At 43.6% G+C, this 21830-nt stretch overlaps 1 protein-coding gene across 3 annotated transcripts in view; it reads left to right on the forward strand.

Annotated features, from left to right (window-relative positions):
• Nucleotides 1-21830, forward strand: part of LOC117462184 (disabled homolog 1-like) — a 49937-nt gene that overhangs the window by 7896 nt on the left and 20211 nt on the right. For all 3 annotated transcript variants that reach the window (XM_034104277.1, XM_034104278.1, XM_034104279.1), the window contains exons 2-3: nt 9934-10548; nt 19434-19573. In XM_034104277.1, coding sequence (XP_033960168.1) covers nt 10479-10548; nt 19434-19573 — 210 coding nt within the window. In that variant the 5' untranslated portion in view covers nt 9934-10478. The remainder of the gene's footprint in view (nt 1-9933; nt 10549-19433; nt 19574-21830) is intronic.

Below are 21830 nucleotides of genomic sequence, written 5' to 3' on the forward strand. Positions count from 1 at the left end.
TATAGGCCCCTTTCTCAGATCTCAGAGAACAACTCTACTAACAGACCCTGGATCGCAAGCTAAAACAGTCTTGGAGCTGTCTTCCTCAAGGATTTCCTTAACATCGCTACTTTAAACCTTTTTTTCTATTACATCTGTTGGATGTGTTTATTGGTAAATGGTAAATGGACTGTACTTATATAGCGCTTTATCCAGTCTTTAAGACCCCTCAAAGCGCTTTACATACTACATGTCGTTCACCCATTCATACTGAGCAGGGTATGTTAGGACATGCACTAACATGCATACACATTCACACACCGTTGGCCATCGGGAGCAACTCAGGGTTAAGTATCTTGCTCAAGGATACATCGACATGTTGACTGCATGGGCTGGGATCGAACCCACAACCTTCTGGTTGAAAGACGACCGCACTCCCTCGCAGCCACAGTCGCCCTTAACAGGGGTTTTGTATTTGTGAAACCTTTTGTAAAGCCTGTTTTGAAAGTTAATTATTCCCACACAATGAACCCTGTTTCACCGCCTCATTTCAGTCGCTGCTTTGACCGATTGTTTCTATTTTGTTTACTGCAGTGAGAGTTGCCAAGGACATTTTGTTGTACTTTGTATGATGGCAATAAAGATATATTCTATTCTAATCCATTGAGTCAGAACTTTCCCTTAGAGCTGACCCTTAGATTGACCTTTATGGACGTGAATTTGGTTTGCTTTATTATTCTTCATTTATCGGTGTTATTATTAGAAACGGTGACAGAAGGCCATATTTAACTCTGTGGCATCGAATCTGACATTTAAGTAAAACGTAGAATGAATCTTTCTCTCATTACGGCTGCTGACATTTGATACTCTCTGCTGAGGGTGAGTAATTCCAGTTGCTTTTTGTTCCTTCTTGTAATTAAATGGATATCTGTCATGTAGTGATGCCCGCAGGGAACAGATTCCATACTGTATTTCTGATGCAGAGCTGTGCTGAGCGACAAGCATCTGGCACAGCGACCCGGTCAGCATGACGTCTTCAGGCGAGTACCTTCAGATCCCTCCTCATCGGAGCGCCACAGTCGGGGGCTGCCCTGATGTTTTGCTCTAATCAGACATCAAGTGTCATATTCAGAAGGCTTCACTCAGTCTTGTACCCACCTCCGCTCTGGGTTTACACCAAAACAACATGAACAAAATGAAACGCGCCTCTGAGAGAGTCAACATTGGCACCGTCGCTCGTCTGTATGTTCGCGACAAGATCTTGACCTTGTGAGGCCATTGTAATGAGAGGCAGTCGAATATTTCACTTATCATTAGCAGCATGATTAGCTGCCAATGGGCTGTGCCTGGCGTGGTTTAATCCTCTCGGTCTCCGGAGTGCGATAACATATGAGATGACAACAGTTTCACACCCGGTTTCACACCTCCCGTGGTTCCATACGTCGCAGCGGCCTAATCACTCATGAGAGATTAATGAGAGACGTTTGAGGTGTGCTGGGAGATTCTCTAATTGCACCCGCACATACGGTACTGTAGTCAGGGGAATAGACCGCTTATGTGCGTGTGTGTAAGCTTCTACCAAAGTACCGTTTTACGAGCTACCTGGTCCCTCGTACTGGTACAAGTTAAGAAACAAAGGCGCTCTCGAGAGAAAAAGGAAGAAAACATAAAAATCACAATACTGCAAAATACCACTAATTGGGATGTCAACAAGAGTTATACTTTAGTAAATATGGAGAAAAAGTATTTCTGGGCTTTGAAAAGCTCCTGCAAGAACTAGTAACGCAGTGAGAAATGTTGCACATGCTAACTATCCTGTGGATGTCATGTCAATCACTTCTATATTTTCTCTAAGACGAATTTCTGCCAGACGCAGCAGTGTGTGTTTTCAAAGCAGAAGTAAAGATAGAAGGGGGATTTGTAACATCCCGATTGAGTTCAACCTTTTCCGTCTTAGACCCCATTTACGCGGGAGCGCAAGCGGACCGAATTCGTTATAAAAAAAGTCTTCCATTCACACGCATTTAACGTGTCCGCTCACACGAGACCACTGGAAACGCTGTAGTACATATGCCGGGCCTGTAAGTGGCGTTGTATTTCCGCACGAGACCGCTCGAAAGCGCTGGAGACGCTGTAGTACATATGCCGGGCCTGTAAGTGGCGCTGTACTTCTGCACGAGACCGCTCGAAAGCGCTGGAGACGCTGTAGTACATATGCCAGACCTGTAAGTGGCGCTGTACTTCTGCACGAGACCGCTCGAAAGCGCTGGAGACGCTGTAGTACATATGCCGGGCCTGTAAGTGGCGCTGTACTTCTGCCACAAAATACACCAAAAGCAGCGAAGAAGACCCCCGAGCATGGTTGCCATGGTTGCCCTACTGTTTATGCCCCGCGGCCGATTTGGCGACATGTAGTTCATGTAATTCTCCATGTCCACTTGTTGCTGATGGTTGTGGTAGAGGAGCTGTAGGTGTTGCACTAACATCTGTAGCATGGTCAGTAGCAGTAGCTACTGACCATGCTACAGCAGTGAGCAGCAGAGGCGGGGCTATGGCTTCATCGTTATCACGAATTGATCGTATAGGTCGTACATATTGAGCCGTGTTGGCCCCCCAGAGCGTTCCTGTTTGCAGATCTATCCACCTTGGGACCCGTTATCGTTTGCGGGGTCCGTTTCAACGGTTCCGCTACGGCCTCGTGTGAATGTAGCGGATACAAGCCGTTTCGTTCTCGTCTAAACACCGCCTTATACTCAAAAAGGTTTGCTCACTTGGGACCGTATGACAATTATTAGTGTTGGGAAGGTGGCTGAGTCTTGTACCAAGACCCTCGACAGCTTTATAAACAAGTTAATGGACCCTTCCACTTGACAAAAAACATATAAAGAAAAAAAGGCAATGTGTATTATAGTGATGAAACCAAGGACACATGTTAGCTGATTCTGCATCTCCCCTTGGCTTTACTGAGTTGTGTAGCCAGCTTAAGCTCATTGTTTTGATCCGACTTTACCGGTTGGTTCACTCTCTATCGTTGTTTGCACCAAATGACAGACCCTTGTAGGGATTAGCTGGTTAACATATTGATGCTTTTAGCTGCTAAAAAGCCACATATCTCCTTCAGGTCGAGACCGACAACAGAGCTACTCACAAATGAATTTACACAATTAAAAAAAAAAGTGTAGAATTCTGGGAAGAATTGTGAAGCATTTAAACTCTGTATGTTAATTTAACAAAATGTACTAAATTGCAATTTTGGTAAAGTGCAATTACAGAATTCCTGTTTATCAAACACTGGTAGTACTCCAATTCATACAATTGTAAGATTCTCGTTATCGGTCGAAGCTTGCGATCACAAGGCTGATTATTTATTTAGAATTGTTATTCACTAAACCAACATCACAGAAGCCCGATGCACCAACATGGCTTAGTTACCTAACATATTTGTGTTGGATGGATAGATTCAGATATCTGCTGAGGAAATGCTGTTTTAAAGACCATACAACCATTTCTTTTTATTAAAAATGTTTAAATATCTGCGTTACATATCAGCCGCACTGCTATTTGAATATACATGACTTATGTTCCCTGTGTGTGAGCAACAATACTAAGCTCTGGTGGCAGCTCTATCGTCTCAAAGGAAGCTGAAATGATTGACAACAAATTAGCCGTTTGATTCTTTTTAAACCCTTTTTCTGTCTCTCATAATTGTCATACAGTCCCTTAATAGTAGCAACATGACAACAGTAATTAGGATCTGAAACTTAAGTTTGACTTTCTTAGATCCACAATATGTCACACTGCACCTCATTTACATTGAGAGAATCTCTTCCTCAACACGGTGTGAGCGATGTCCCATCACGGCGGCATCAAAGAGACAGTGGGACAGGAGGAAGAAAAACAAAAGCTTCCTGTCCGGTGTTTCCCTTCAGCTTCATTAAAGCTGTCTGGCAGACTGCAGGTAATGTTTTCGTGCTCCTCGGGTTTTGATCACACTTTTATCTTGGCTTCACTAAACCTGATATTCACATTACCTGTCCGTGGTGCAGCGAATCATGTGCTTCTTTTAAGACATGAATAGAGTCAGAACAACAAACCGCAAAACAGTTATTCACCGTGGAGTTCCATAAAGAGGCTGCTTTCTTTTCTGAATTATATCCATGACCCGTGTGCAATTAAAGAAGACACCTTTTGGCTATTTATTTAGTTCAAAGGGAACACACAGGGAGGGAGACAACCCTAATTGTCTCATTAATTACTCTCCGCATGAAATAATGACCAAAACCAAGGTATCCACGGTTCTTTTGTAACTCACGAAAGAAAGGCAAGGGTGGGGGTGGCAGCGAAACAACACATGCTTCAACCTCTTTTCACAAATAGGCATTATGTCGGAAGAGAGGGAGACAATGAAAAGGAGGGCAGGGGGGAACAGGGGTGGGAGGGAGAGAAAAAAAGAAGGTTAAAATGAAATTGAAAGAGTAAAAGAAAAGGCTGTGTCGACTAAAAATGATAAGAGTGAATCAAAAAGAGAGCAACGAGAGACAGAAGGAGGAGAGATTGGCTGTGAGGGAACATGGTGTTTGTCCAGGCCTCTTGGAGCTTGCCCAGTTCTCTCGCGCTCCCATTGAAAGTGGTAAATAGGCTGTTTTAACACACTGCTCAGACGCTGAGACACAGCACAACAACAAACCAAATCAACGGTGAATTAAAGACTCCTCTGGGAAGCCATCGAGTAATATCAGAGGAGGCGTTTTGGAAAGACAGATCAACCAATTAACGATTCCGAGAGGTCCAGGATTCTCACGCCGGCTCTGTTTCCACACCCGCTCTATGTGGTGGGTGGTATCGGATAAATAGAAGCTGGAAATGTATCTTGTTTGCATGCTATTGTTTACTGTCACCATGGGGAGCTGGTGATACTCCATTAGCCTGAATATGTCTGTTATCGAGACAGAAGCAGCCTAAGAAATGCAAACTTTCAAAATAAACCTCATTAATATTTGCATCTTGAGACCTCAGCTGTGCAAGCGTGTTGTTCACTTATGTCATGTCTCACACGTTCTGCACTCTTCTTCCGTCTAGAGTGGGCCCAGTTCTCCTGCAGCTGGGCTGGTAGATAGGACGATGCGGGAGCCCTTCAGAGGGCAGCGTCTCACTGCCCGGCCATGTTGGAGCCACGCCTAAGTGAGTGCACAGCTCCAAGGCCTGTACTGATACAGATCTGCATGGCAAAGCAACTGTGTGGCAACGCTTATTTAGTTTACCATCTGTAGCCGCTGAACCCGAAGCAATGAGGCGTCTCTTTTGCCCAAACCCAAAATTGTATTTGGTATGTATTTCCTTCCCTCCCCTCCTTCTCCGCTCGCACACTTGACTGTTCCGTCGTCAGAGGCCCTCCATCTTGTCAGAATGAGGTGAACTAATGGGCCGTGGCTGAACAGCCCGAGCTCAGAGGCTATCAGTTCCCCCTGGAAGGCCAGGAAGGCAAAGGAGGAGGAGGAGGAGGAGGAGGAGGAGGAGGAGGAAGGAGAGGTCCTTCTTCATCTTGGGCTCCAATGTTTCAGTTTCCCCTCAGATAAATCATTGTAGAAATCAAAAGGAATGGTTTAGTTTCTAGTACGATGTCCCCATTTCTTCTGCTCACATATTATTCACATGTTTGCTATAGCTAAAAGAAAGATTGGTAATTTACTCAATTTGATCACAGATCTTCATTAGGCTGTCCTCGTTACCCTGATGCTCCCCACATCCTTTGTTCTTTTAGTCATGCGAGCAGAGGGGCTCTTTAGATGACGGTGTCTGTTGCTCCACCACTGGCAAACATATCTTCACCACAGTTGGATGGATTGCACTGATATTTGGGCAATACTACATGATATTTTGGAATCATTCATTTACCAAATTCACAGCCAAGGGAATCATTAGGTCAATGTCTGACAGTTTAAACCAACATACCTACCTAGCATTAGCATGTTGGTATGGTCAACAAGTCAAACAAGGCTGTAGTTCAGTTGCTTCTACTTCTACAGTTGTTAATTGTGAACGTTCCTGCGATGTGGAAGCTATTGTTGCCTATCAAACTATCTGCTAGCTTTTTTTTTCACTTTACGATTGTGTTAAGTATTTTTCTTCCCATAAAAAGCACAACTGCTGTCCCTCCCTACGCCATTAGACACGTCAGTGTCCGGTGTTCCAAACTCTACTTTTTGACCAATAAGAGTACACCATCCGGGTTCGAAAAGTGCACTGCATTTTTCCATACTTTGTGAATAGAAATATTAGAGCAGGCACAGAAGTACGGAAATAGAGCACACGTTTGTGTTGTTGCTGTACATTTTCATATATTTAATAATTGAACCTGCTATCTCTGTGCGTAAGACGATTAACCCCTATGACATGTGGTCATAGGGGTTAATACATTCCAGCGTTGCCCCAAAGACCTGTGCCAGTCAACCGTTCGCTAGTCTGGAGTCTAATTATTAAAAAAAAAAGAAGCAATTTAACCTTATCTTTTAATCTAATCATAGGCTATCCGACACTTGTAAGGTCGCATGAGACGACCTTATCGTTGATTGTGAGAGTGCGATAGGAGCTGAAGCCGTGGAAAAATAAGATATTTCACCAAAGAAATGATGACAGTCTTTAGGTATGGAGGCTATATAATAATAGTTGGTCGGCTTGGTGACACAAGGTAACACAGCAGGAATATTCAGAGCAGCTCTGCTAGGCCAGGTTGTGACAGTTGTGTCCCACTCCATAAGCTGGGGGGCGTGTTGTAACAAAGATGACCAGCGCGAGGTGCCAAAGCCGGTCTGTGGAGCAAACGTTCCACCAGCCCAGGGCCATGCCAGCCGTGGCCAGGAAGAGATGTAGACGGTGCAGGGGGAGGGAGGGGGCCGTCCCCGCTCCTCAGCAGTCACCCAAACCAGAAAGCACAGACGGCACCTTCCGTCGGGACCACAGTGAACGGAGGTGTAATTGGCCATATCCAGTGATAGATGGCTGTTCAACCTTTGTTGCTCATCGGTGGCAGGATGCGCGCGGGCCTGTCTCACAATATGAGGTTGATTGCGCAGTCTATTAAACACTGGTCTCGGGAGGAAACGTGACTCGCAAGAATGCTGTGGCTTAGAAAAGCACCTCAAGTAGGCCTACTGTAGGATCTGATTTAAAAATCAACGCGTGATTGCCCATTATAGTTCTGAGACAGTAAACATGATTGAAATCGGGTCATACTTTAGGAATCGTTTCCATCCGTAGAGAAACTGGGAAGATTAAAATCAGTATAATTGTTGCAAATTACAACCCTTTGTGTCTGCAGCATAAATCTAAATGATGGTTTTTATTGCGACCCAATTAGCACGTCAAGAACTGAACGGGAAAAAAACACTCGTGATTTTTGATCATGAAGCCGATTAACGATGTGACTGGTTGAGTGTTTATTTAATTACCTGCACCAAGGGTTGTAGGAGTCTTTCTGACAAACTGAAGATAGCATGGTTTCTCTTCATGAACACATCGCATGCCATCGCACTGAAGCTGCACGACAAGATGTATGATGCCCAGGGTCTGGTTCGCCTTGGGAAGGTATACACTCCTGAACAATCAATGGCTTGCATGATTGATATCTTCAATGTTGAGGAAGAGAGTGTTTCCATACGTCAGGTTTTCTCAAAGCAGTCCTGTTTTTGTTCAATAATCCGGCGACTCGGCAACGAATCTGACTCAAGCAGGAAAACACGTCTAAAGAGATGATTTGTGAACTGCCGGCAGACGAAGACAGCGGCGGGTTGATGGAAGGAAATGAACAAGCAGAAATGAAATTGACTTCCCTCAAGGAAGTTTCCGTTTGCACTTGAGAGAGGTAGCACTAAAATGAACAAATTAATAAATAAAGGGTGGCTTTTGACATCCTCCAACCGTAAGAGTAGCTGGAGAAATGAGTGATGCTCGTTAACTATGACCCAAATCATCAGAGACACTGGGAGCTGTTGAAACACAGAGCAGATTGGGGAGTCTGGGTGACCTAGATAGCATTGGTTTTGACAAGCCGCCGTACATCACATTAAATCGCTCCTCCGTCGAACACAATGAGGCATATCTCTCTCATTGGTAATGAAAATTACATTCTGATAAGGTTCATTGTGACATGGAAAACACCTCTTCCGTCTGTGGCACGTCGAGGCTCCGTCAGAGACGTACTTACGGGAAGATTGAACCCTCTTGCCCGGACCTGGGTGAAATGATCTGCCTCATACGTACACAGGAGAGGTGACACATGGTCGAGACAGCCGTGCACAAGGAGAACTGGTGGTGATGAACAACCAATATGAGCTGTTGTTGAAGAAAATGAAATGTGTCTTTACATCATAGCTCATGTTGGAATAATAGAAGGGTAGATGGACTTGACTGCTGGAGGAGAATGAGGATGTAGACAGACTATTTCCAAGATCAGTTTTTCTTACGCATACGTACAGGAATGCAAAAAGCTATCCATATACGCTGCAAGAATCTCTTTACCCAAATTGAAAAAGACAACATAATCCCACTTGTTTCTAGAAGTATCTTCTCGCCATACAGCCCTATGTGTGACCTCAGTACTTTGTAGATGATTCAGTGGGTATATGGAAGAGTACAACCAGGCATAAGTCAAATGCCTAAGTCAAATATAATAGGGGTAAAATAAAATGTATTTTACATTTTGATATTAAATCAAACTTTCAGAATGAGTGCGAGGCAAAAGAAACATAAATTGACACATTTTGAGAAAAACGTTTCCACATAAGGTCGAACTGTTTCAATAGGCTGTGAAAGTATAGTATTCAAATCTAGATTGGATTAATGGTGCAATCTTAACAAAATGCATGTTTCCCCTCTGGTTTGCTTAAGTTATACTTCTGGTTGCTAGCCATGCAGATCGTTTTCAGTTTCCACATGTTGAGATATCCGAGTATTCTGCCACGAGCACAATACAATGGATGTGAATGGATGTCCATGTTGGGTGCTTAAAACATTGTAAAATGACATTACAAATCCCAGTTACTCTGAATAGTCAACTATATTCCATGTGATAGTGCCTAGGAATAGCTTTCCTAGGGATAGTTTGATCTAAAAAACCAGTTCCGATGAAAATGTCTCACATTGAGGTCGGTGGAGAATAATATGTAACAGGGATACTGATTCTGAACCATTGTCTCAACCTGGCCAAAATAAACATCTAAAGTAAAAGGATATATATTCTTAACGTTGACCTTTAATAAGTCATGTCTATGAGTGTTTGCTTAACACCAGAAACAGTTTCAGTAACAGGCAAATATTGAAACAAGACTCACAATGACAAACAATGTCAGACAGGATCATGTTTGCCCGGTCTCGATGTGCAGCAGCTCTGTACAGGCCGGAGACGGCTGAAGGCCTCTCCCCCCAACAATGGCCCATCACCATGCCAACAGAAGCGGTGCCAGCCGTTGTGCCAGTTTGGCACGGACCCCAATGTTAGCAGTGGATGATTCAAGGGCATTAAAGCGCAATGTGGGGGGTTCCAGTTTATGGGCAACAGTGCCAGGATTTCCACCAACAGCCCGTCATCCATCGCTCTCTGTTCCTTCCCCTCACCTCGAGCTGTTTCCTTGTGCTTTGAGCATTAACAATCCATCTTCTGAAAGTCTACTTTGCATGCACAGAAGCACCGGGTCATGCTTTAAATAATGTTCTATATTTACTAAAACAAGAGCGTCAAATATTCCGCCACAGGTCTCTGTCAAGAGCGGGCTTTTGTTGTACTCTCATTAAGGATTGATGAATGAATTATAACATCTTTGTTGATTTGTTAAATTGCTGCCAGCCATTTTTGTCTTTTAAATGAATGAGTGATCAAGGGGGCATGTGTTGTTCATTTGAATGCTTAACCGCCTCCAGCTTAACATTAACTGTCAACCCTTTCTCCTCGCCTTATAGTGCTCGGAGCAAGTGACTGTGATGGGCTGTCGGACTGCATCTGAAGCACTCTCCCAAAGAATATTATCCACTCCTGACCTACTCTGAAGAACAATATTTGATTCAATCAATGGTGCCGTCTTCCCCCGGAGGGAATTACTCCTGAGTAATAGGTGGACCCTCAGAAAAGAGCAACAGTGGACCATGTGATACTTGACATTCAAAGAGAGAACTCAGGTACACTCCAGAAGATGTCAAATTTGATCTGAGGCTGCTCTCGAGAGGATCACACATAATTCAATCATCCTTTTCATGCGCGGTTCAGCGTTACTCCAACACGATGGGCCAGCAGTGACGGAGCGCACTTATCAATGACGGATCTTCATTCATCGAGGACTTCCAGACATCTCATCATGGATCTGAATGAGATTTTCCCCACCAAAGGGCGACTGTAAAACGAACAAGACTGGAGTGGGGGGGAATCGGACTCTGGGAGTTTGTGAGGATTCGTGTGCTGCTAACCCATGGTGGATCTGCTGTGAGGGGGACGCGGGACTCAGTGGAGGATGTCAGCGGAGGCCGAGCTCCAGCCGGGTGTCAAAACCAGCGTGCGAAGGGAGTCCAGGAGGGTCAAAAGTAAGTGAGACTTTACTGCATTGGTACAAATATTCTAAAATGTAATAAATAAGTGGTGCGGGAATGAGTCCAAAAACCTGGAAATAAGATGGCTTTTCCAACTTCCCAGTAACTCGTCAGCAAGTCAACGTTTTTTTGGACATGATTGTGGTTCTGCAATACGGTCTGTGTTTAACAACATGTCCAAAGCTTCTATGTGTCATACACATATGGCAGTTGCTAACAAGTGAATAAATGAGACTAATCAAAGTAATCACGGCGAAAACAAGTCCGCTTTTGGCTTAGCGATGTTGATACGCACCCATGAAACTGATTTAGTTCATTTTTAAGCTTTTTGTTTGGTTTCGTTGTTGGGTTTTTAATCTGGCAATTGCATTTACGCTTCAAAGTGGTGTAAATATGTGGAGATGATCCTGCTGAACCAAATGTCTAAGTCACGTGTTTGCCACAGTTCGTATCTTATTCAAATGGCCGAATTCTAGTGGAAAAATGTAATCACTGAATCACTTTGGACAATACATCCACCACTATAGTTTTTTGAGAGTTTAGATACAAGTCTAACGTTGAAGGAAAAGTACTTTAGAAAAGGGAGTTGGGACGAACTGGCAGCTATCTTATGTTTGGCAGGCAGTGGAAATAACTTGTAGTCCCGTTTGTATGGAGTTAAATAACGCTGGACTACATGGAGAGAAGGCTCGCTCAGTCAGGCCTGCCGAGAGCTCCCCGTCTCATCCCGGGGATCCAGATGTAGTAGCAGCTATCGCATGTAGCCCCAGGGTCTGCTAGCTCCCATGATGTCGGTGTCATGGACAGGGTAATTCACACCCTGTCGCTCTGATGAACAGCATAAGTGATGTAATAGGACGAGGCATTCTCCGTAACTTCACCAGGAGATTGAAATGGGATTGAATTGGCTAAAGATAGGGAAGTAGAAGGACTGAGGGGGGAATGAAGAGGATGCGGTTTCTTTGCCCTCCCTCTCTCCATCCCTTTTTTTTTTAACTCATTTCTCCATCCATATATAAAGCCACTGCAGCTAGTCCAGTAAATCTGGTTTATGCCGGATGGCTGAAACGAGGCCGTGGGGCCAGGTCCTCTGTGGCGGTGTCACTGTCGGCTCGCTTAGATAAATGGCCAGGCTGGAGGAGGGCCCATTGATTTGAGTTAAGTGAAAGGGGGAGTGCAGAGCTAGAGGGGGGCTTTGACACACGTGGCCATGCGACGGGCTATCAGCACAGGCTATCAGACCCTGACTTTACCATGTTAATCATGGGCTGCAGGGACCATTGTCGCAATCTGTAAAGGTGCTATAGAGCCATATAAATGGAAATGGAGCAACATAAATGCAGGCAGACTGTCAGACAGCTATAGATGTTTGTGAGCAGGCTGGGGCCAGTTGAAGGACTCTACAGAGGATGATGATGATGATGATGATGATGATGATGATGATGATGATGATGATGATGATGATGATGATGATGATGATGATGATGATGATGATGATGATGATGATGACATGTATTTAGATAAAGCACTATTCAAATTTCTGGGAAGCAACACTAAAAGTTGATGAAGAAGAACGGTTTATTTCTCATCTCGTAAACAATAGAGAACTGAAGGAAGGAGTACGAAACCCGGGATATAGAACGACCTGTTCCCTTGACTCGAAGTCTTGCTTTTTGGTGATGTGCCTGAAACATGGTCTGAGAGTCATTTAACACGGAAAGCAAATATGTCCCCGCAAAAAAGGGAGATCATTGCCTTTCGGCCATTTTGTGCCACACATATAAAAAGGCGTTAATCAATCAATTTGTGGGGAACAGTTGAGTTTATATTCGTGAGGATTATAAAATGACAACATGGAGACTCCCTAGTCCAAAGGAACACGGCAAACGTTATTCCAGATCCCATCCTTCCTTTCTTACCTTTCACAATAAAAGCCCTATACTGTACATATGTTAAGTATTTCACATTTACATTTGTTCAAGCCTCTCAGTATGACAAGGCCTTTGGATACTTTTGGACAACAAACCATCGTTTCCGATTGAAAATGACTGAAAACATAGCAGTACATATTTGATTCCATCTCTGCCAATAGCTCTCCCTAAATTGTATACACTGCTGCTTTTGAAAAAGATGTACTATTCTACTACTTCTACTCGACAACCTTTCTTGTGCTTTGTTTTAGGGATGTCATAGCACTTGTCATTACTTTCAAAATCTGTTTGGAAAATTCCAACCTCACAGCTGGCTCTGAATGCCATGGTAAAGCCAGGGCTCCCCTCCAACTATCAACATAATTGCCTTACATGCGTGACTTTGCTCTATCTCCATAGAAACTGTTGCTCTCCCACTGTAATCTGTGCGCAAAAAAAAGATTCATTTCATAAAGAAAGACAAGGAATAGAGGACAGAGAGACATTGAAAGAGAGAAGTCGGAGAACGTTGAAATGCAATCGTCACTCACCTCTCGTTCTGAATGAATGACATTGGGAAGATTGTAAGAGACAGTACACATAGTAACCATTTCACCCTATTCAAACACAATTTCCCACATTTGACCAAATCAATCGGGTTTCATATCAAACTGCTCATCCCACTGCTTTACAATGAGTGTTATAATGGCATTGTTGTGGAGCCTCTACCTAACAAATTATCCTGCTCATTTCCAACCACTAGAACACATCAATGTATAGTCGACTGCGATCCAATGGCCGGCCCAGTACATAGACAATGTACACAATGACCCGCATTACCTTTGTAAATGCTTTAACGATTAGTCTTTAGACCAGGACCTCGATTTGCTGTTGAATGTCAAAGTTGGGTGGAGGAATGTTGACATTGGTGTTGGGCGAGGGGCGTCGCACTGCTGTTAGTGTTTGTTATGGCACATCTGCACGTTTGCAGAGGCTTATGGAAATTATTTCATGCACATGGGGGAGGCAGATGGCAGGGACAGATTTGCTCCAAAAGGATATATGTAGGATTTTCATTTTTAACACAAAATAACGGTTAACATTACAGATGTACCGAATATCTTTTTAAGCTTTTATTCTGTTCTAAGATAAAAATCCTTGAAAAATGTTTTTATAAAATTATTCATTTTGATTAAATTAGTTGGTCTCTTTATTACCATTTCTCTTTAAAAAACAACTAATCAGTGACATGCCTCCCTCCATGTCCAACAGACGGCAGTGCACATGTTTAACCGCAATAATAAATGTCATTTTTTTCAACATTAAAAATAATTAAAGAAATAAATTATTGTACATTTAGCTTTTTGACTTTGAAAATGTTTGGAACAAGCAAGTCAGAAGAAATGATCCATTACTGGAATCTATTCCATCAAATGGTACAATGCTAATAGCATTAGCTTGATCTAAGACTGCATAAATAGCGGCTTTAAACACAATAAATCGAATATATGAAAAAAGAGGAACAAGTGATCGGTGATTAAGTATCTGAATGTCAACAATATGAATGAGCTGAAGTATTCAGAACAGCGCTAGTTAACATTAAACACGCACGTACAGTACGTGAACTCAGAACCAGCAGGCATTGCAATACATTCAGTCTCATTTTATCTTAATGCATGTGGCCTTGTAACAGACGGATATTGACAGGAAGAGACGAGCAGACACAGATACACACTCGGAGCAGTTCAAAGGTTAAGCTGCTTCGATGCCCAGATCCCCAACAAAAAGTTTCCCGCTGCCAAGTCCTTATATCTAGAGGGGCACTTCTGACTCTCCATCTGCTGCCATCTGCGCCTTCCCTGTCCCCATTCTAGTGTGGCACGGAGGAGGATGCGACACTGTGATCAGAGACAAGCCCTGAACAGTATGGAGCAGGGCGAACAGTAAGTGTTCTCTCCGTGGTCCTGGTGCAGGGCCTGTGTTCAGGTGGCTGACCGCAGCATTTGGTTCGAGGCACGTCTGATGTCCTGGCTGGTAAATCTCAGCTGCAGTTTTGGAAGATTTGGCTTTTCCCATCTTTATTAGATTTCACCAAATGAGGTCAATGGGAAATATTAATGGGTATTGTTGTTACAAAGGTCTTAGAAATAGTAGTGCAGTGATGTAATATACTTCTAGGCCAAACTGGTATGTAACATTGCATGAACTCCCTCAACAAAAAGCAATATGATTTTTCCATTGGATTATGGAATATTGCAGAAAATAAGATTTCTGGCAAAAACACGTTTTGTGATTCTTACAAGTTTTGTTCTGCAAGATAATCTCCACATATTGATGATTTCTGATGCATAAATGCAACTGCAAGATGTAAAAAGATAACATTATGCTATAAACCAGGGATGGGCAAATGGCGGCCCGGGGGCCGTTACAAGCTTCAAAATTGTATTTTGAAACTGTTACGGACCCTGCCGTGTTATCTATGTTTACTATACGCTTTTCATTCATAATGTCAGCGGGAGGGAGGGGGGGGCGGTGCTGAGGAACAGCAGAGTGCGGGTTGACAGGTGTCTGTGTTGACTCTCCCCTACAGACAGGCTACAAGTGTCTTAGGTTCAAGTCAGACAACTAATGTCTGGGTTAGTGTTCATGACTTCATGTTTATGTCATCTAATAATCTCAATACACACACATTTTCCGTGCTTTCTAATAGTTTAAAATAGTTTTATTCCACTGTTTAATAACCTGTTCAATACAAACATGCCACTTGTACAAAATAAATAACATTTCTGTGAACTGATATTTGTTTAGCGAGCTTATTAGAGGATGTTCCCTGAAAGATTATAAAATGTCAATAAAGATGTCAGACTTAATTTGTTAATAATTACATACAACACATGGAATTTGTGTGTGTGTGTGTGTGTGTGTGTGTGTGTGTGTTCCAAGTGAATCTGCGGCCCCCTGGTGGCCAGTACATACATTATGTGGCCCCCACCACCCGAGATGGGTCTGTCTGCAGACCGCAGCAAGGAGGCGTTTCCTATAGGGGCGTTTCCTATAGGGGCGTTTCCTAACTTTTTTTATCCAGCTGCTTTTATAAATCCTCGCAGAAGAAGTCATCCAGTGATGGGAATTCCGGCTCTTCTTGCTGAGCCGGATCATTTGGCTCACCAAGAAGAGCCGGCTCTTTCGGCTCCCAAAGGGCTCTTCAGTTTACCACATATTATACCTTTTAATTAAATCAAATGTAGCGCTGTTTTGACTAATGATTTATATGTGTACACTTATATCACTTAAATTATTCAAGACATCCTTTGTACTAAAGTATTCAAAAGTAAAAATTACATGTTTAATATAAATTATTTGCTGTGGCCAATTGTTTTCATTGCATTTACAGACCCGTGTAACTCTCTGATACCACCCAATGGATGCATTGACTTGCTTGTAGAACCACGCTACACAAAACAAATGGCAACACCTATAAAAACTATTTAAAAAAAAAGGGGCTACTGTATCGACCTATATAAAGTATATAAATATAGTTTTTCTCCCTGCAGGAGAGGGGAGCGTGCTTTGAGATCAACTGCTAGGCTGCAGCGGGGAGAAGAGGGGGACAAAAAGTAGGAAGAGAAGTAATGGGTCAGAAACCCTCCTTTTTACGCAGCGGTCCAGACATAGACATCATAGCTACGGCGACATATATTCAGTTGCCAGTTACTTTTGGCATTAGGGCAGGGATATCTATCAAGGTTTGACATAATGAATTGTGCTACTTTTAAAGCAAGCAACGATGTTTTCAAATCTGTAATCAAAAAGCTCCTCAAAAACACTATAGAAGCAGTTCCTGCCGTTGTTACGTTAGTTCAAACAGTAACAACGGACTACTTTTCTTAGCGGATGCATGTCAATTTAAATCAATACAAAAAACTATTTTTTAAATCAATAAAATCTTTTTCTAAATCCATAAAAGCATTTCAATTATTATTGGGAGTCATGTCGTTACTTTGTTGAGAATGTGGCCATGTGTAATAAGCGGGATAATGTCCACATTGCACATTGCATAATGTGCCTTCATGCCGATCTAGATCCCTTCGCAAAAACAAAACAAAAAATGTCTCGTTCGCGGGCGAGAGCCGGCTCCCGTCGTTCACTATAGGAAACGCCCCTATAGGAAACGCCCCTATAGGAAACGCCCCTATAGGAAACGCCTCCTTGCTGCGGTCTGCAGACAGACTCTATTGCACCACCCTGCTATAAACAAACTACATCACGTTTTCACGGCTCGCATCCCACCCGCTAAACTAAAGGCGGCTAATGTTTGGCGTGCTAATTTTAGTAATCTTATTTAGCAACTTGGTAGCAGCCGTCATTTGGGGACACATAGAAGCTTCGGATATTCAGCCGGACAGTACTGACGTATTTCATGTTATAGAAAAATACTTGAGGATCTCTTAAACTTGTTTTAACCGCATATCTTATTTTGGACATATAACCATTAAAAAAAAAAAAAAAGATTGATTTCGATACAAGTGAACCGGAAGTGGTAAAATGCTAACTCACTACCACATGTTAGGACTTATTTCTGCACCCCTCTGTTATGACCTCTGCACCTTAGACCACCAGGGATCCTGTATGGCAGCCAGACATGTTGTCCGATGTGCGGGATGCACTGAGACGCACAATAATAGCACACAATGCTTTAGGCAGCCCTCTGTCAGGCAAATTATGAGCGTCAAGCTTATGGGCCAGAAATATTGTGAGGACCGTTCAACCTTGGGTAATTGTAAATCCAGAAAGCCAGAGGAGTATGTATCACCCCCAACTCCCCTCACTCACACACACACACACACACACACACACACACACACACACACACACACACACACACACACACACACACACACACACCACACCACACACACACACACACACACACACACACACACACACACACACACACACACACACACACACACACACACACACACACACACACACACACACACACACACACACACACACACACACACCTTCCGCCTCTCTCCTCTCCTTCCTTACAGTTAAAGTAACAACATGAAACAGCATGCCCCGCAGCTCTTTAGTTTTCAAATACAGCACGCCGCTCGTCGTGCTCTGAACCCAGAGCACGTAGCGTACGAGTTATGCCGCTGTGTCAAGGCGCTCATTCGGTATGCAAGTCCTACTTTTTTTTGAGGATCTGTGCATAACCCTCTAAATCTCTCCTGAAGTGTTATTAGGGGGACATGGCGCGCTGTATGCAAAGAAACAAATGGCACCGAACATCTGGTTGAAGCTCATCGGAGAGAGCTGCACTAAATTGGACCGATGGTGTTTAAAATGCAACTGGAGCAGCATACATCTTACATTACATTAGTGTATGAGTCAGTACAAACTGGATGGAATACATAACGCCGGAAGAATAGGCTCTAGTCGCTCTACGAGGTATGGTTTGGAATAAATTACAGCACTAATTATCATCCGCCCTCTCTTCTTTCATCTATCCAGCAGGCTTTGAAACAGCATTGTCTAAAGTTTGTCTTCTTAGTGAGTGTGTTTCAATGTGGAAATGTTAATGTCTCTACATGGTAGTGACAGGCTTAATGTTCAGAGCTGTATATAACACTCCTATCCTCTGGCTTCCTAACAAGTCTAAAGTAGACCCAGATTTCACATTCACTTGCTTAGCGACTTTAATGACTTTAGCTTCTTCAAGCCCTCCCCCCCTTCAGAGAATTGTCCCCTGGTGAATTAGCATTTGACGCTTTCTTTTTTCTCGCAATTTTCACAAACCTTTTAGATTTTTCTTGGAAATTGATTAGATCTTAGATGGAATTCCATTTGAGGAGATGTACGGTGTGTTTCTTGGTGGGAAAGAGTCATTTTGATGTAATACGTTCTTTGAGTTATTTGGCGGTCTGAATTAGGGATATTAAACCTTCTTCCTCTCTCTCACACGGCTCAGCTATCCTCTTCAACGTGCCGTTAACGGGTGCACTGTATGGGACTCTTGACCTAGAAATGAGTGAGCAAGGGGCCTGAAAACTGTTCAATTCTCAGAGGTGATGGTGACCTTGATTCTGGAATCCCGCCGTGTAAATGTGTCAGGAGACGATGTGTTGCGGATAACAAACCCAACACAGGTTATGTGAGGATGATTTATACGTTGCATATGCACAAAACTGGGCTAAAGCTCGCATGTCATAATCAAAAGAGTTTAGCGTGGAGACAACATGAGAAGCCTGGCGGTGTCAAGGTGATGTCAGGGCAGTTCCAGAGATGATAGACAGAATAATCAGCGATGGAGAAGGTGAGGAATGACATTATAAAGCCTGAGGCCGGGCCAGACACATTCACAGATGCCCCCCCCTGTCCCACACCACCAGCCCACCACCCGACGTCCATCACCCAGGGAGGGCCCGGTGGACTATGGGTGAGCACTGGACCGAGATGATTCCTCTCAATAGCAGCCATTCAAGCTGGTTTGTCACCACCAATGGCACCCATGGGAACTGTGGGTGTGGGTCAGGAGTAGGAGTGAGCCCCCCACACCGTAACCTTCCGACCGGGCGTTCTGTTTGAATGCCCCACAATGCCTTGCAATTGGCGACCGCAGAGTGTTCTCAATGTTCTGGTTGTTTTCTCATTAAGTCCACCGGCTTCATTCAACTTCATTTTCAGTCTCAAATTCAAATTTCAATCTCACGTTCAAATTTCTTTCAATTTTAGCTCGCTGCTGCTAATTTGCAATTCATTTTGCATTTCCTATTCCATACATATTTATACCGGAACAGCCAACTCTCACAACACACACACACAAACACGCACACAGCAGCTCCTATAGCTCAAGCAGGGGCACGATGCTAAAGTTGTATGTTTCAGCCGCGCCCACATCCTTGTTTCATGTTTTCTCCTCCGTATTTTTCGGCCTCTCTTTTTCTTTCCCGACCACAGGTCAGGACCGCACTGAGGTGGGGCTTATTAAGCGTTTCCGTGGAGATGGCGTGCGTTACAAGGCCAAGCTGATCGGGATTGATGAGGTGACTTCGGCGCGCGGGGACAAGCTGTGCCAGGACTCCATGATGAAGCTCAAGGTGTGTGTTTGTGAATGTCGGGGGGGAATCAATGAGCTCCTTCACTCATCACAGTCAGATATGGAAAAGGCTTGTCCGGGCATGTCTGTATTGTCTGTTGAATGAGTCATAGAGCTGTCCTCTCCTGCAAAGGACTCACTGAAGCTCCGTTAGAACTGACCACGCGGAACAAATAAAAGTCCAACCGTGTTATTCTGCAGCTCTTTATCACGTAGCTACTGTGAGGTTGTTTTGTGTCTGTTGCAAAATGTTAGCAGCCTCAATATCCCTCTAATAAGCGGCTTTATTTTTAGCATTGCTCAAAGCTCTCCATATTTATTCACACAGCTGTTTTTGACCTTGGAGGCAAACTGGCGTCCTACTGTATGTTTAAGACGCTTAAAGCAAACACTTTAGAACACCCGCCCTGCCTCTTGAATGTGTTCTCATGTCAGTCCCAGCCTTCTATTTTTACAGCGATGATATACGTGTCGCACATATGCAAACTGTGATAATGTGACCTAGATAATATGTAAGCCTGTGTTCTTTAGAATGTTGCAAGTAAAATGAGGTGAAATTCAGCCCTTTAGTTAGTTGAGAAAAAGTGTTAGTACTGGTGATCGTGGATGAAAGGGTTGCGTGTCAACCAACCTATTTTGTAGTAGTGTACAGGAATGTACTGTTGCTAGCATGCTAGGCCTTTCCACGGGTCCATTCTCGAACATGCCAAAAACAGGTGTTAGTAATTCTCACAACAATGGCTCTTTGATCTCAGTGAGTGGAATACCAAAGCAATCCTCTCGTTTATAGCCGCCTACCGTAAATGCATTGGCTGACAAGAGCTAGCTAGCTACCGACCTACTTAAAATAACAACATCATTCTGCCACAAGCTCTGCTCATTATTCCAAAGGCCCATTGTTCGGAAACCCCAATGGTAACAACAAAATCCCATTTGTCCCACAGTCCATTACCACAAAGCAAACACCCATTCTCAGAGCAATGAGCCTTCAGACCGACGGGTGTTTGCTTTTGGGGTAAAAGACTGTGGGACCAATTGGCTTCCGGTCCAATGGGAAATGTGTTGGACTGTTGGGTTTTCGTAATAATATTCCTGTGGCACAACGGCAACAAGAATCTTGAAACAGGGGTCTTTAAAGAGCACTTGATACACCTTGTTCCTCCTGCTATAACACTGTACTGTTAGAACGTTAAGGACACATTTCAGATGTCTCCATTAGTCCAACATCCTGATCGGCTGCTTTGACATAACCTGTACGCACCACATATTGTGGATTTAACAGCCCTGGTCATGTTAGGAATGATACATGGTTACTTTGGGCATAATGCTAGGCAGGCCAACATTCTAAACTTTGAAGCTTATGTTAGAACTTATAAACACTTATTACAAGTAAAAAGTTCAATCCAAAGCTTTAAAGACCCACCACGCCCAATTACGCTTGCTAATTTAGGTTTGACATTTGCTGTTCGGATAGGGGTTTAGCTAACGTGCAATTATCAATATAAAGAACATATTACTGAGAAATAGCATGCTTCCTCTTCTCAAAATGTAATTCTGTATCCTCTTAAGTACCAGCTGTGTTTGGCTCCAAAGTAAAAGGCAGGCAATACTTATCACTTTCTTTGTTGGGGGGGAAATAGCAGCACATAAGCATCTTTGCAGTAGGTGGCTACGGGATAAGTCTTCCTCTAAAAGAGGACGTATACGCCATGGCTTCTTTAAAGTATCTTCTCACACTCTTTGCTGGGGCTTAAATGTGTGGGAAGCCCCAAGAGAAGAGGAGAGCAGCCTGAAGGCAAAGCCTCTCATCGCCTATATGTCCAATAAAACAACTTCCCCCGCCCCGATGACATTTCAGCAGTGCCCTCCATATGACTCCAGTATTCACCAGCTAGCAGCCATTTACAGTCTATGGGGCAGTCGATACAGACCTGCTATTATCTGGACTGGGGATAAAGGAGGCGACGTGGTCTCTATTGAGCTGCCTCTCGTTGCCTTGAGGACTAATCCACCAAATTGAGAAGCCGATAGCTGATTGACAACATCCATCGACTCGCCCGCCCGCCCGCCTCTCTCTCACTTACTTCATCTTCACCTTATCCCCATTGCTTCTTCTGCTCTTTATCCTCACCCTATTCACACTCCCTTGATTCCTTCAGCTCCTCTGTTTCTCATATTAAAGATACATGTAAAGATGGATATGTTGCTTTAACATCTCCCTGCGGAAGTAGAGCTCAACTGTGATTTATGTAACCCGT

The sequence above is a fragment of the Pseudochaenichthys georgianus genome, chromosome 17 (genome assembly GCF_902827115.2).
Source record: "Pseudochaenichthys georgianus chromosome 17, fPseGeo1.2, whole genome shotgun sequence".
NCBI lineage: Eukaryota > Metazoa > Chordata > Actinopteri > Perciformes > Channichthyidae > Pseudochaenichthys > Pseudochaenichthys georgianus.